General features: G+C 39.4%; 1 protein-coding gene and 2 long non-coding RNA genes across 3 annotated transcripts; 1 reads left to right on the top strand and 2 right to left on the bottom strand.

Moving 5' to 3' along the window:
- Positions 1-5,432: 5,432 nt before the first annotated feature.
- Positions 5,433-10,220, bottom strand: LOC106962961 (uncharacterized). Its single transcript, XR_001428087.1, has 3 exons — positions 9,711-10,220; positions 7,623-8,024; positions 5,433-6,298 (listed from the first exon to the last, which is right to left on the bottom strand). It is a non-coding gene; the product is annotated as an uncharacterized LOC106962961 (long non-coding RNA).
- A 1,058-nt stretch (positions 10,221-11,278) lies between these two features.
- Positions 11,279-12,483, top strand: LOC106962960 (dual specificity protein phosphatase 14). Its single transcript, XM_015057644.1, has one exon. The coding sequence runs from the start codon at positions 11,776-11,778 to the stop codon at positions 12,319-12,321; it is 546 nt and encodes a 181-aa protein (XP_014913130.1). The 5' UTR covers positions 11,279-11,775; the 3' UTR covers positions 12,322-12,483.
- A 2,594-nt stretch (positions 12,484-15,077) lies between these two features.
- Positions 15,078-16,840, bottom strand: LOC106962963 (uncharacterized). Its single transcript, XR_001428088.1, has 2 exons — positions 16,743-16,840; positions 15,078-15,160 (listed from the first exon to the last, which is right to left on the bottom strand). It is a non-coding gene; the product is annotated as an uncharacterized LOC106962963 (long non-coding RNA).
- Positions 16,841-16,846: the final 6 nt, after the last annotated feature.

The raw sequence follows: 16,846 nt of genomic DNA, 5'->3' as shown, positions 1-16,846 counted from the left end.
TAGCCATCTTTTACAGCTGCATTTTTTTGTTGTTGTTGTCTCAAAGTAGAGAGCTGTTTTCTGCAGACATCCACCCAGCCATGGAGGCTCCGGTTTCAGAGAGCTGCTTCTGGATCAGACGCCGTCAGAGATGTAAACAGAACAAGCTCTGTCATCACATTCCTTATTTTAGTAAAGACAGAACAGGGAGACAAAAGTGAAGGATTGGCTGCAATTAAAAGACATTAAAAGAAATTGATTTTTCAGTTTTCTGCTACCAGCCCCCATTGTTTTCCTTCAGCACGGAAACGTCCCTGTGGTATTCATGTCCCAGTAAACCTGAGCGCTGGTGTGTTTGGAGAAATAACCACACACCAGAGGGCGTAGTTTAAGTCGATTATGTTTCTCATTTGAACATGGCTTCCTTTCAACTGGACTTTACGTGATATTTAAGACCTTAACTTAGCCCCAAGACTTCAGTTTGGACTCTGGTCTCTGAGTTTCTGCGGTGAATTACAGCTGACCCATGAAGACCTGGACCCTGCTGCTCCTACCTCTCGAAACCCTCGTCATCTGGAACGCATCGGCGCTCAAGTGAGGGAGGGGCAGAGATCCATTAGTCTGATCCAAACAGAGGAGGAGGCCACTGGGATGAAGCTGCCTTCTGCTCTGTTTTGTTATGATCTACCTTGGCAGTAACAGTCTGATTTCCCGTTGACCGGGAATGCTGTTTTAGATGGAAAAGTTGTGGAAGTAATGTCTGCAGGCAGCATAAGCTGCAGCATCTCAGAACATAATGTTTTGGGATGAGCTGCACCAGCATGTTGCAGAGCTGCTATAGTGATTTTATGCTCCAATATTCCTTGTTTTTCACGATTGACCTGTCGCATAAGCGCCCTCTGCTGGTGCCTTTTAAACTTTATAATGAGCAGCCCTTGCAACGTCAAACTGTTTACAAGTGGGAGTGGTTTACGTGTGAGCATGAAAAGCCTCTTTTGGTTGCAGCGAAAATCTGAATCTGGTCTTTGGAGAATAAACTCCGGGACAGAGAGCATCCAATTTTTAGCGCTGAAAGTTTTTTTTTTTTCTTCTTCTTCTTTTTGAGTTCAGTTCTAAACTTGCTGGTCCACCTAAAAGGGGCTCTTTGCATTTAAATGAAGAGCTGTCGAAATTCTCTATTAGATAATTGATTACCAAATAATGTGATGTCATTGCGCCATTATTACATGAATGTGAATATATCAGCACGAAATCTAACACCTCAATCGATGGAGCAAACTGCACAAAACACAATGCCTGGTGAGATGCTGCCCTCTGCTGGAAACCTGCGTATTTGCATGTAAAAATATGTCCATGATATAGGCAGAACAGTTAGCACGTTCAAGTTTATTTATTGAGGAACGTGTATTAAAATAATAATAACAATAATAATAATTATCCAATAGCTAATTTCCATTTGTAATCACTCAAACAAAATCTGCCTACTAAAATAAATGAAATGAGTCCACAAAACATGAAAACAAGTTTAAAACACTCAGCTGATACAAATTCATGCAATTACTGATTCTATTTCTGTCATATAACCACTAAGATAGCAATTGTTAAAAGTGATCATCTTAGAAATTACTGGATAAAAAAAAATACTCTAATTTAATTGTTTTTAATCCTTTCTTATGCAAATGAAACACTGAAAAAGTGTGTAGTTTGTTTTAAAATATATTCATACTATAAACTGGCCTTCAAGCGAATCTGTTCGAAGACGCTAAAGTATGTGTTTTTTTAAGAATATTTTTAACTATAAACAGTCCTTGTCTGAAACCTAATAAAGTAAAACATTGCTGTTACAATCCGACATAACATGCAAATAACTGTTAATTGATTAAAGTTGGTGTTAAGTATACAATAAACATCAGAATTATTTAAGACTCACAGATTGTCTGCAGAAACTGTGATGATATTCAATCTTACAACAGTAATAAAAGGATAGGAAGAAGGGAAGAAAGGATGAAAGACAGAACGAAGGAAAGAAAGAACAGAATGGGAGGAACAAAGAAAAATATCTGTTTCAAACCAGATTCAGAAAACTTTCTTTCTGATTTATCATTGGTTATTATTGAAAACCTGACTTGTCTTACATTGTTTCTTTATTTCAACATACCAGAACAGAAACACAACAAAAATGCTTTATTTGTACACAAAACCAACTCTTAACAGAGGAATAGTTCAGACAATGAAGCAATGAAAAGTTCACACATTTCTTACATTCATGATTCTTCCGGCTGATCTGAGAACTATTGAGACATTATTGAATTTTCAAAGTATTTTGGTGGCACCTGGGACAATTTACCATCACTGATTTACAGAATGACTAACATAATCTGGGAAAGAAAAAAAAAAACATGTTTACATTGCCAAAACAGTAAAGAAAACTTAGTGCAGCTGACTGTTGAACATATTTCTCAGAAAATGTGTGTTTTAATGACTTTAATGCCTTAAAGACTCAGAAACAATCCAACCTCTTGTTGCAGCAAAGGAGAATCTGATGATTAGAAACAATCCTTTCCATCTCTGTGGCTTCATCTCTCCGCAGCACCATCATTTACCAGCGTTATTAAATATATATAAAATGAATGTCTCCCTTCAAAGGTTCTCACAGGAACACAGAAAAGAAGGTCACTAAAATTTCAAATTCGATGCGGATGCAAACAAAAAAAAAATGCTGAATGTAATGATATAATTTTCAAAGTTGTAGAAAAATATCTTGTCAAGACAGCATTCTTTCTCATAAAGATCAAAACATTTCAAATTAATTATAATGTGACAGTAATTCTTGTTTGCTTAATTGCATAAAAACAATAGTTAGTAGTAAAAAAAAACAAAGAATTAGTAATTCAGAAAAATAACTCGACATGTTTTTTCTATGTAGCAAAACAGTAGATAGGCTAAAACTTCCTATAACTTTTGAGAATAATGATGCAAGTAATTGGATTGAGTTGATCAAGTTATTAGAAAAAAAAAAACATTCTTTAAACAACAGTGCGCTCCATATAGTTGTTTTTCAGCCCTGCTCAGTTTCTGTTTATGGTAATTCATATTTCCAGAGGTGCTCTTAAAGTCAGCTTCAGACCCTCAAGTTCTGGGTCTTCAAAAATAACAAAAAATAAATAAATAACTTTGAAAGCAAAAACAAATCCTTCCTCAATTAAGATTTTTTTAAAATGCGTAGCATAGTTATTCCTTTAACTTGGCATGTCTAAAAAATAGCAAAATCCTTTAAAAAGGGCAGTGTTATGTTTTTTTTCCCCAGCCACTTAGTGCCATTTTAAAGCACGGTCAAGTAACTATGTTGCCTTCAGTTGTTACAAAAATGCTGCATAGATCAAATATGGCTTAAAAGAAATTTGACTTTGTAATTTAACACTTTCAAATTAGACCTGTCTCTTTAGGAAACTCTTGCTCTTTCTCACACTCTGCCTTCAGGGATGTTATCACAACAATGTTCTTCCATCAACTCTTTATAGCATTTCTGTTTCACTGAGACGTAGCTCATATAATACAGCTGAATGGTTGCCACGGGAGATTCAAGGATTTCTCAAACATGCATGAAAGACTGAAAGCAACACTTTCAGGTATGTTTTTGGTGAGGGAACAACACGATGAAAAGTTAAAAATAAGTCGATTTTACATAGTAGTGCCCCTTTTACACAAAACAGAGAAATAACTGGGGATTCGTTGTTCAATTTTGGGCCTCAAATCTTTTGGCTTTGTAGTTTTGGTCATTTCCCACCTGATGGAGCGGAACGTTTTACGCTAAACGCACATCAGTTCGTAGGTTTCTTGCAGGAAGTTGCTCATATCTAAACAGCTAGCATCATGCAGTCAGGCATTTTGAATACGACACTCTTGCAAATATGGGAGCTTCACTGACCTCTATAGATTCCTCGTGACCATCAGAGTATCTACCCTTTAGATGCTTTATCAAATTTCACTCCACTTTGTGGCACAGCTATCATCAGTGACTAGCAAAATTCATTGACTTTTCCTGTTTCTCTGCCTGACAAGGCAAACTACCTCCATACAATGTTGCCATGACCCTCCTGTGGACCTGCTGGCCACATTATGGCAGCTTTCAGCTTCCAGCACAGGCTCATCGTGAGACACGGCGCGGATTGGCGGAGCGGCACAACCGTCTCCTGTGAAAAATTGTACGCCAACTTGGGAAAATGAAGATGGCTCAGGTTTACGCAAATCAACTTTGGTGTAAACATGTAACCTTGAAAAATATTTTTTTAATGACAATTATATTCAAAATATTGTTGACTTTGACTACAGCATGCACTCTTTCTTCTCAAACACCCGTTCAAACACCCTTATATACATTCAGTAAGCGATGCAGCTCCTCGGTTTGAAGGTGCTCTGGTGACTGTCACATTAAAAACACAGTTAGTGATTTCAGTTAGTTAAGGTTAGAAAATTAGTTTATTAGTAGGTTAGTTTGTTAGTTTGCAGAGCTCTTGGAAGCTCCTCTGGTTAGTAACATTTAAGTTGCTTTTTAAGAGATAAAACCTCAACTCAGCTCTTAAAACACACTTGGGGAAGTTGATGCTTTCGGGGGAGGGGGGAGGGAAAAGCCAGTTGACTGTCTTATAATCAGCATCACTGATACCACAGCGCATGCTTTAATTAACGTGAATTCAATCAGACGACAGGAAGATGTTAGTAAGAGTGGCAGATGGTCCGAAACAGCCTCTACATTGTTAGTATGAGCAGTAATAGGAGTTAGTTACTACCTGCAGGGACAAAAAGGCCGAGTTGACCACACAGAATACAATCAGAGAGAGAGAGAAAACTGCTTTATATATATATATATATATATATAATTAAAAACCATGCAAATGTAGCCTTTAAAATGAAATCACTTGGGATCAGATCACACTTTTCCAGCTTCAGTATGTGGTCAACTGAGTTTGACCTCAGCAGCTGCTGCTGCTCTTCTTCTAGCTGTTCGGTTTTCAACGTTGCCCTTCCCCCGGGTCCTGAAACCCTTCTTTCCATGCTCGCTCTAGGATCTCCGCGTCGGACACCTCTAAAAGAAGGATTGCAGGATCATGCAAGAGAAGTGTGCATCTTGAAGTGTGCATGAAGCAGAACGGGAAGTTAGTGGGTTAGAAGTGCCAAGCCGTGTGCATTCTCAACACGGGTTAGTACTCCTTCGACTGTTAGCAGACGTTAGTACTGTTAGATATTAGTCAGATACTGTTAGTGCGATCCAGACGTGGGTAAAAGGCTATTTACGCATCATTATTAGCATTTGCTGTAATTTGCTTAAGTGTTAAACGACGAGGCTGCTGGCACTGAAACCGTCTTGACTTTTGCCAGCAGGCGTCATTCGGAAAACTGCACCACACTAATTTCCAATGACATCCTTGTGATCTAAATCACAAGTAGCACTGTTTGTTTTTTTTGTTTTGTTTTTGTTTGTTTTTTTAAATGGGGCTGTAACAAATGCTAAGAATCATCAGTAAACAATGTTTTATCCCTTATCTGGCACATCCAGTGGCTAAAAAGGATTGTAGCGGCAATTTCAGGCCCATTACAGACACGTCTTATCGGACTGATGAGACACACGTGCACAGGTACTGCCACTAACACAGATGGAGCGCATGCAGAGAAACACATGCACTCTCCCACACACACACACACACGCATTCATCCCACACACACACACACCCTACAGTTTAACTGCAGAATAGTACAGTAAAAATAGCTGGTTTCGCGTTGAGCTCGGGAGGTTTCTCAACAAGCACAAATGTGTGATTTACACATTATCAGAAGGTGAGAACATCCGTCATTTTCACACACCAGCACATAATATTTTTGTTCGTACAAGCCTCAAATATAAACCCCTCATAGATTTGGATCTGGAAACACTGCAGGCCAGTTTTCACAAACAGACACAGACGGTAACATTACATAAACAGGTGAACGCTTGGGAGAAACGATCAATTGCAAAAAAAAAAAAAAAAAAATGTAACTCAGGTGGAGTTGATTTACAGTACAGGTTTCTATGCATCTAGTCAACAGAAATAGAAACAGGAGAAGGACTGAATTAAGCTATAAAATAGCTGTAACAGAGCAGCAGACGGCTCTGAATGAAGTCCCTTCCAGCAGCCACACGTGATTAAACGGACAATGGCGGCAAAGCGATAGCTCATTTCTTTTGGCTGACGAACAGAAGCAGAAGTCGTCCCTCGGTTGAGAGACACACTAGTGCTGAAGGTTTTCCTTCGAGGACGCATCACGGCACACGTCTCCGCCACTGCAAGAGAAGCAGACCAAACACAGCGAATGAAGATTCACCTGCAACTTTTCAGACCTCCTGGGGGAATCTTTGTCAGTTAGAAACTCATTGAAAAGTTGATTTGGGGTAATTCAGTTCAAACAGTAAAACTCATACAGATTACGAACAGTCAGAGTGGTATTTTTAACAATTTATCCATGTTAATTTAGATGCCAATGCCATAAAACTAATTGTATTATAAATAAGCTCTTATGATTAAGGAGGGTGGGCAACAAAACAACGAGTTGCCAAAGAAACTCACTGTTCACAGAGTTCTGGAAAGTTGAGTGGAAGGAAAAAGTGTGGTACCCGGGACATGGGTTACAGCAGGGGTGTCCAAAGTGGGTCCTCGAGGGCCGGCATCCTGCATGATTTAGTTCTCTCCCTGCTGGTAGTAACAACCTTTTCAGCAGGTCAATGTTCTTCTTTGGCCTTCTAATGAGCCATTATTTGATCCAGGTGCTTTAAACCAGGGAGAGAACTAAAACATGCAGGATGTCGGCCCTCGAGGACCGACTTTGGACACCACTGGGTTACAGCCTTTACACTCATTGCGTTAAGCCACCCCCCGAACCAGAGAAAATGTCAGAAATGTCTACCTGCGCTAAGAAGAAAAAGGACTGAACTGTTGCTCAGTGGTCCAAAGTCTTAATTTAAAGATGAAAATGCATAAACCAATGTTCCAATGTGTTTATAAGGTGATTTTATTTTGAAAAAGGACTTGGCACTTGCCCACACTGCCAGACATACCGCCTGCAAATTGAAGTTTTTGTTAGCCGTGAACATTCAAGTGGACAGAAATAATGAATGGAAACACATCACTCTGTAAAATCACTAGGATGTAGGGGTTATGCTTTCTGAACTGAGTAATGTTTCGGTGCCTGTGTAGGAGACACATAAAGAAAAAAAAAAAAAAGAAAAAAGAAATGTTTTCTGGGATGATCCTACATAATGTTGAATAAATAAATCTGAAAAGCAGATTATGTTAATCAGATTTGATCTATGCTTTCATGTTGGTTTATCTCTATACTGTAATCCTACACAGAGTAGAGGCACATCAACAGAAACATGTCAGTGACTTAACACATTGCTAATCTCATGTTGCAGCTCATGTTTCCACTAATGCAGGAGCTAAACACAAATACAATGAAATCTGTCTCTAGAGGGACACCGAGTTAATAAAGAATTAAGCTGAGTGGTTAAAATGAATCTGGACATAAAGTAAAGAGCCATAGGGTAAGAGTGTGAAATGGATATGAGGGAAGTAAAGGGTCTGTCACCCTGAAGGTGGCAGATTCAGTACCGTTCTATAAGGCAGCGCAGCAAAGGAGGTGGAGGAACGCCAGCTGGGGCACAATGGGATCTGGTTGAGGCCAAATCTGCTTTTTCATCAGTGCAACTGGAGAAGGGACACACAACACAAAGCAGCAGAAAAGTGGGACGCAACCCAACTGTCCTAGCAAGATCCCCAAAGGGGACCTGGCTCCTATTCTTTCGCCGGCCGTCAGAGCTTTTCATTATGCGCGGGCGAAAACATAACACTGATAACCAAATGGCCAGAAACTGATCTGTGAAGATTAATCTGCTCCAGCAATTTTAACAAAGATAACACATAACCTGCCCCGTCGTTGGGTCCTCCCAGAGTCCTGTTTGGTGCCATGTCAGCAGCTCTGGGGACGAGTCCAGCCCGTACAACGCTGGTCAGCTGAAACAGCAAACACATTATTCTCAATCAGTTTTGGTCGTTCTTTATCCCTCTCTGCTTCCTGTTCTGTGCCATCTCAGATCAGAGCGCTACGATTAACAACTGTGTTACAGCCCTTAGTGTTCAGACCAGAGGTGGACATTATGCATTTGAAATATAAAATAAACAAACTGTAGAGACGTGTTAACTTCTCTGGCGTATTAGTTTAATTTGGCATTAAAATCTGATGAACAGCTTTTCAGTACAGACTGGGTAGAGTTGGGGAAGAAGTTTAATTGTTTGTGCACAATTATCACATTGATCAAGTTCTCACAGTTTCACTGACTCAGCAATCAATGTACAATAATTCAGCATCTTTTAAGCAACTTACAAACATTAGCTTAGCGATAGATAGATAGATAGATAGATAGATAAATAGATAGATAGATAGATAGATAGATAGATAGATAGATAGATAGATAGATAGATAGATAGATAGATCGATAGATCTAACCTTTTTCCAACAGAAAGGTTGCTGCAGTGCAACCACATGAACTACCAAAGCTATGCAAAAGACAAGCAGATGCAGAAGCTGGAATGTGGTTGAATTATTTTATGTTCTGTTCTGAAGTCAAAACTCTCCTGAATGATTGCCGGGCACCGCACCACTGCAAAGAGCTGCCGGTGTGCGTTGCCCTTTACACTTTCCTTTGGAAAAAAAAAACACTGAAGGTCTTTTTCTGTTTTCACAAATAAAATGAAGTGTTTTTGAATCCTGAATAATTTAACGAATATATAAAGTGATATAACCCATTTCAGCTTTAAACTGTTGTAAGAGTTTCAGACTTTAAACTAGAAATGATCAGATGCGGAGTCTATCTTATAAGATAGACTGTATAAAACAGAAAACCATAAAAGTTCAATAAAGTCTCACTATTACTTACAGTGCTTACAAAGTGTGAAACACGAGGGGTGTTCAGTCAACCCTGCAAATGAGTAATAGAGGACTGGTTTTGTGCTAAACTGACAGGTATTTATTTATTTATTTTATTTTTTTTTTATGCGGAGCAGCAGAAGTGAGGAGCCACATCATTATTATCAAAAACTACCTCTGGTAGTTACCCACTAATCCCTGACATATTTATTTAAATTTAACTACAGACACGGAGAGGCTGAAATAGGACAGGACTGAACTAATCATGTTACATTATGGCTGAATATTACTATCAACACTATGTATATCTTTGTTTGCATGATTTGCCTGAACATTAACACAGATTAGGAGCACATTTAAAAGCAGGGAAATGCTTGATAAATGCTACAGCAAAGTTTTGAGACATGTTTTCTGTCTCAGAAGGAAACCTCTCTTGAGGGCCCCCTGCTGGCCTGGAGACCCTGCCAGCAGAGCTTGCTTCTGCCTTAGGCCGGCTCTGTTCCCAACGATGAAAGGCCATGTTTTTTTTTCTATTTTATTCATTGTAAACATTTATTACATATATTTTTATTTTTACAAAAACTGCCCACGAATTTGAGAATGCTTTTTTTTTTTTTTCTCAAGACCTGCGGGCCTTTTACGTCAAGAGAGTACCAGAGATGTTATTCAGAAAACCCCATGTAATACTTGGAGTAATTTGATAAGTGGAAATAAAAAGCTAAAAATGAAAAAAAAACGTTTGTATTGCAAAATTAATAATATTTTTCCCATACCATAGATCTTCAGGTTCCACCTGTCCCGCAGCATAAAAAGGGTGCGAAGAGATCATGGCTTCTTCCTTTTCTTCCGCTTATCCCTCCATTCTGGGAGAAAGCTGTTCAACATGAGCATACCCGCTGTGTTGGCGCAGTTTATCTGCCTTCGCCGCATAAAGGAGGTCGCTGCTCGGACCGAGTCTCCAGCCTTTCACCGTGAGCCGAGGCTCGGCGTCCTCTTCATGGCCGCCGAGCTGAAACAAGCAGATGTGGGAGTGCCAGCAGCAGCTGCGCACTGACGGGGGAGACCGCAGTTCAGTTCGCGGGAGGGGGGGGAAGCAGGACAAAGTGGAGCAGGAAGCTTTGGACAAAGATGTTGAAGCGAAGGTATTAATGAGAACAGAGGCTCCTTTGAATGAGCGGGACTGCGCAGTCCTGAGAGAATGAGCGGCTCTCGGTCTCCAGCTGCTGCTACAGGTTTATGGTCTTTTGTATGCAACCCCTTTATCCACCATCTGTGTTTCCTGGGCAACCGAGGATTGCCTGCAGGCGCCAGCTAATGCACCGCAGCCACCTCAAATCAACACACGATTGCTGCACTGTCATTTTTATAACATGTGCTGCCGGGCTATTTTACGTCTTTTAATCATATGCCAAACAATGAAATTAATCTTTTAGCAAAGATTTGCGATTTTATTTATTTATTTATTTATTTATTTATTTATTTATTTATTTATTTATTTATTTATTTATTTAATTAATTAATTAATAAATATAGGACAACCTAATGTGGGTTATTTTTTTTTCTGATCTTGTCCTGAGTTCAATATGGATCAATCAGTTCCTGGGGTAATTTAGCACAAGTTTGGGTTATAGGTTTAATTCCACATGGTTGAGATTTAACCCAAACAATGGTTTAAAGTGATTTTCTTACTTGAAGGCTGCCAGAGTTAAAAAGAGTGAGCTAGATTTCTAAACAAGTAATATCTGGGTCTAATGAAAGATTCTGATCCATCCATGTTATTCTTGCAGAGTTGCCACAGAACAACACACAGACAGTGTGTGTTAGAGATCATACACTGACCAGAAACACATTTTCCTTAAGCTCACATTTCTGCATTATTGTTTTGTTGTTGTTTTTTTTCTTGATGTAATATTCTAATCCTAAATATTGGGCTTTCATCAGCTGTTTGCCTAAAGTCATCATTTCATGATTAACAGAAATAAACGCATGAATTCATCAGTGTATGTTATGTTATGTTCCGCGTGATTCCATGTACATCATTCAGTGAATCGAGTTACTAAAAAAAAAAAGAACTTTTCAATAATACTAAAATTTCTTGAATATCACTATATGTGGGCCTATTCCCATACTGATTTTTATTGTTATTTTCTATTTCAGAATTACAATAGTAGAAGATGTGAACATAATTCAAAAAAAGTTATTCTTGGCTTCCTTCTATGAACAGACATTAATATTAGAAGCAGAAGTGACGTCAATATATTTGAGACATCTGACAGCTGACATGTTAAGCCACAGCTTATATTTGCAAACAGCAGATTTAATGCAATGAGTCAGTCTCTCTTTTACAGCTGTTGTGGTTTCTAGCAAGGAGATAATGGTTGTCAGGTAGCAGATAGATATCACCAAAACCTCTGATTCAGAGGAGAAATTCCAGCTGCAGAATGAGTCTCCTGTCCATAAGAGAGGGTAATCATATTTACATAATCCTCACTGTGTGACTTCAGTTATTTATAATGTGTCCACTTATTTCAGAGAAATCCCAAAGATAGTTTTACAGAATCTCGACAGTTTTGGACATAACCAAAATGTGATAGTGGAATCAATGCCCCTTTGAATCGGAATGTAATTTTTTAATAGAGAATTTATAAATCCAGAACGTTTCTTTATTTTTTACCAGACATATTTTAGCTTCAGGTTTTAAAAATTGTCATCCACTAGGGGGCGACATAGAAACGTGAGCTGCTTCAGATTTGATCCGTCTCGGTTACCATACAGGCCTGCGCTCTGTGTTGGCGCATTTTAAAAGAAACTCGACGGCTGTTTTCTTTCTCATCGTTTATGCATCAGCCTGGCACCGCAAGTCTCTCTGGCTTGTGCCGGGTCACCGAGCACCTTTTCCTGAGTAGTAGCAGAGCAGCTAAGGACTGCTCCCAGGTGACTGGAAATGGGATAACCTGCATCATAAACGCCACAGAAACCAAGAACGATGCTGCTCCTCCTCCCGGAGTGGAGTACATCCACATCCCGGTGCCTGACTCCCCGCAGTCCCCGCTCAGGGACCACTTTGACCAGGTGGCGGATAAGATACAGAGCACAGCAGAGGGCCACGGCTGCACACTGGTGCACTGCAACGCCGGGGTGAGCCGCTCCGCCGCCCTCTGCTTGGCCTATCTCATGAAGCACCGCGGGGCCAGCCTGCTGGAGGCCCACCGGCTGCTGAAGAGCTGTCGGCCTATCGTCAGGCCGAACCCCGGGTTCTGGAGGCAGCTCATCCAGTATGAGGCGGAGCTGCGTGGGAGCAGTTCAGTCAGGATGGTGCCTTCTTCTTTAGGAGAGATACCTGACATTTACGAAGAGGAGACCCGGAACATGGTCCTTCTGTGAAGAGACACTCACTGGGGGGATAAACTGTGGCGCTGATGAGCAGTGACGTAAACATGAGTCACCTTTGGGTTAAAAAGACAGACCTACTGGCACTGAGAGAGTTTTAGAAACTGTTTAATACAATCTAAATAAATACTTGTTTGTGTGTGTCCTATATTTTAATATTTTTCTTAACTTATTGAACAAATTCTGTGTTTGTCGTGAGATCCTGAGAGAAAGAACCAGATCCGGTCAGATATAAGAGGCTTATGTGAGCTTTTGCCATAAGGTCTAAGCTAGTGGTGGGAGGGTGATGAGCTCCATCAACCAGGGCAGCTCCTCCTCATCAAAATGAGTCAGTCTGGTCTGACAAAATTCACCAATCCCACCTGGGAAACCCCAGAATGTGCTGGAGAGTGCCTGGGTTTCCTTCCAGGACCTGCTAACCAATCTTGGTTAAGCCGAAGACAATAGACAGGTGGCCACTTGAAAATGTTTATAGGATATTGAATAAATGCTCAAAATGTCCAGTTGTCAATGATGACAGTTATTAGGTTAGGATTAGATCAGAAACTAGTTATAAAATTACAGATGCTGAAATCCATGCCGAATGTTACACTATTTGCATACTTGTGCATTAGGTCCATCAAGATGACCGTTCAGGGGTACTGAAATATTTAAAAATTTAAGCTGTGGTGTGGAACATTTCACTGCTCTTACTATCTTACTAATAACTATTTATTGCTGCTTTTTTTTTAGGTCACAGTATAAATGATAAACAATAGGATAAATGCCCACCCTTACATGCTGACCTCTGTGGAGTTTGGACACCAGTGTCAGACTGCAAAAGACTTGCTGAGGTTCACCTTTGAGCAGAACAACCTCAAAAAAACAGGAAGCTTCAGACCGAAGCATAATCTTGCGTCAGAACTTTCAGTCAGAATCTAGATATATGATCTGTGGGAGGACCGGAAAACTGCGGTCAGAGCAAAAGGTACATAAAAAAAAAAGCATCAACTCAGTGGGATCAGCTTCAAATGAACGCTACAGTTGCCAGCTGTGAACTCTTAAAAAGTTACTTTATATTGGTGTACCTCATAACATATCAATGAAATACTTGTAAATTTGAGAAAACATGGGGAAATTCAGGATGTGGGAAAAACTGCTGCAAGGTACTGTGTCTGCTAAAATAAAGCAAGACTAGCATGCAATCTTGTAGTAGTTGAGGGCACTTTTTAACCTGTCATTCACAGGTTGTCATTCACAATGACAGGGGTGTCAAACTCCAGTCCTCAAGGGCCGCTGTCCTGCAGTGTTTAGATGTGCCACAGGTAAAAAACAGTGGAATGAAATGGCTTAATTACCTCCTCCCTGTGTAGATCGGTTCTCCTGAGCCTTGCTAATGACCTAATTATTCTTTACAGGTGTGGTGCAGTAGAGGCACATCTAAAAGTTGCAGGACAGAGGCCCTTGAGGACTGGACTTTGACACCCCTGTCTAACCTGTCTGTCTCTAGTGACAGACAGGTTAAAACCAGAGCAGACAAAACCAGATATGTGGATGAAAATTAAATTTTATAATAAAATGTCTTGTTTTCCCCAATCAGTTGAGAGTCATCCTGTGCAAATCTACTTTAACCAGAGATATTTAGAAGCATTTTTTCCCCCCGTCCTGGAATGATAATGTAATTTTGCACTGTTTTTTTTTGCCCTTTTACCCCATGACTTTTTTGGGCTTAATCCTTGTTTAAGGAAACAAGGATTAAATTAGAGATGTACTTTTTAAAGTATTCTAAGAGGGGGAAAAAAGTGACAGAAGAAAGTTACCAAATAGCTTTTATTTTAATATATAAGCAGTCAGCTGTTCATATTTGATATGAAGTAAAACAGTAGAATGTCCATAAAATTCCTCCTGAAATTATCTATAATTGTGACACTTAACTCAGAGAACCAAAAAAAAATTTACTGTTTGGCATACTACAAACATGGCTTCCAGGAAGCAGCACATTATTCTCTCTTTCACCAAAACTTCTAGAAAAAAAAAAGCTTACTGAAAGTATGAGACAAAAAAAAAAGACAGCAGCACAATAAATCACAATAATTCCTTGAATAATTTGGCACAGGTATGGCATTTTTTTTTTAAATACAAAAACAAATCCATTCAAGGGGAAAGAACAAACTTCTTATTTTAGTGGTCATATGTACAGAGCAATCTTTTTCCTGAAAGAACCAAAACAAAGAAGGTGCAGTCAAATCCCACCCTACAAAATGCAATTTAAGGTAGAAACAATATATTGTGGACAACAGATCCAACCCATCAAGTGGTATAAGTTGAGACAAAAACACAAAACAAAACAGCAAAAAGTCACCACTGGCCAAGCATACGATAACTGGACTGACAAGATTTCAACAGTGGTTCCAAAACAGATTGTTTAAGGAAACAGCACAAATAAAGGCATTTAAACAGAAACACGACATTGACGACTTACTCGGGTGCATGTGGAAATCTGACCAGAACCATAAACTAAGACGGAAGTGCAGACATCTGATTTGCTACTTCTACATCCTGAGTGAGGACCTTCGACAGGCCAGATTGCAAAAGCAGTGCAAAATACTGCAAATCTATTTAACATAACTTCCTTTTTTGTTTTACTTCCCACTCCATCTCAGCCCCCTCTAACTCCCTCCCTGTCCCAATAAGGCATCAGTGTCGTCTGCATAGTCATGCAACATTTAGAAGTCGAGAATAGAAGAATGTCGATTTAACAGGTCGTTTTACTTAGTGCAGATCCATGATTTGTATCCACTCGCCATCTACGAAAGCCGTTTTCTCATCTCCTCTGGGCAGCTTTGGATCACATCTGAAAGAAAAATAGTTCAAAGTCACCAAAATTTGATTGGATTTGATGAGCCTCTCATCCACGCAGGTGGTGAAAAAGATCATCATAGCAGTGTTTAAACATGGTGGTGGTAGTGTGATGGTGTGGGGGTGTTTTATTGCTTCAGGACCCAGATGACATAAGCATGAATTTTGAAGTCTACCTATGAATTTCAAATTAAAGAATCAACTAAAGAAGAAAACTAAATGACGGCTTTGGAGCGGCCTAGTTAAAGTCTGGATTAAAATGCGACTGAGATTCTCTGCCAAGATTTTAAATAAACTGTTCATGCTCAAAAACCTTCTCATCTGAAATAATTAAAAATAAAAGAAATAAAACACTGCTGGTCAGTTTGAATAGTTTCTTTAGTTTAATAAATAAAATTATTTGAATGCTGGGGGTTTTTGTATTCACTCTGGTTTATCCTTGTCTGATCTTAAAATGTGTTGAAAGACATGAAGACTTTAAATGTGATAGCAAAAAAAATCTAAAAAACTGAAAATACATTTTCACTGCACTACAACAGCATTCAGTTTTTGCATTGGCTGACTAAAACCAGACAGAGCTAATCCAAGTCCATTTCTGATTGGTCGATCGGTCGCTCTTGATGTCTCCTCTCAAGTTTAGCGAGGGCTTCAGACTGGAAATTAGAGGACATCAAGACGGTTTTGCCTCACCATGGTCAGATGTTTGGCTTTTCCACTAAAGGTCAAGCAGAAGAACTGGTTTGGATTCTGTCACCCCAATGTCCAGACGGAGGTTTGTCATTACTTCATAATAAATGTTTCATATTTTTTGTATTTTAGTGATATTGGGAAGGACAGTAGTGCATGGAGGCAGCTTATGTACACAGATATTTATTCCAGTATTACTCCTGTAAATTATTTCTCTAAAATCCTCACCTTAAATTAACATTGTTTAAATGATAGTTTCAAAATACCATTTGCAACAATTTTGATAAGCTGCTGTTCCCTGTATGCCTGCTTCTGGCTCCTGATGAAGCGGTTCTTTATATTCATGTTAGTATATTATCCAGGCTTCCCTTGTCATGTCGTTAATCCTGCCCCAGTGCGGCCCAAAGACTGGAACCACCCACCTAACCAGCTCCCTGGGCCACGACAGAGAGCCCATTCAAATCAGTTGTTTGTGCTACAAATTCTCTGTTAACGAAGCCGAGAGGAATGAGGTCTGAACTGTACACCTGCAGAGATCCAGTTAGTTCAGTAAGTGTAAGTGGCAACAGCTCGATTTTGGACGCAGTAAGGACATTTATTCTGTTGTCTTGTGACTGTTGAGGCGCTAAAAGCCGACATATCAATACTTCTTTCAGACTCTCTTTTTACTCCCCTCTCAGGTTAAAGCTACAGCATAACTCAACTGTTCTTTATTGTTGTTTTTTCAATCTCTCATTATGTCAATTGATTCTTAAAAAATGAGACATAAAAATATACAATCTCACATTTTGTAGAAAGATTTTTCTAAATATAAAGGCAAAGATTTTCTCCTTAAGATTGAGTTTGTGCAGTAAGATGGTTTGTCGTAAGTCATTGTTGCTACAACTTACATGTTGTTCCAGCTTCTGGTAATTTGAAGACTTAGGTCGACGTGTGGATCTGGAATGTTTGCCTTCCAAAGCAAAGGCGATAATCTGGATTAAAGAAGAACATT

This window comes from Poecilia latipinna, unplaced genomic scaffold, assembly GCF_001443285.1.
Source record: "Poecilia latipinna isolate Pla-1442-1.1 unplaced genomic scaffold, P_latipinna-1.0 Scaffold1477, whole genome shotgun sequence".
Taxonomy (NCBI): domain Eukaryota; kingdom Metazoa; phylum Chordata; class Actinopteri; order Cyprinodontiformes; family Poeciliidae; genus Poecilia; species Poecilia latipinna.
The sequence above is the reverse complement of the archived record's forward strand: the minus strand, read 5'-3'. Positions and strand labels throughout refer to the sequence as shown.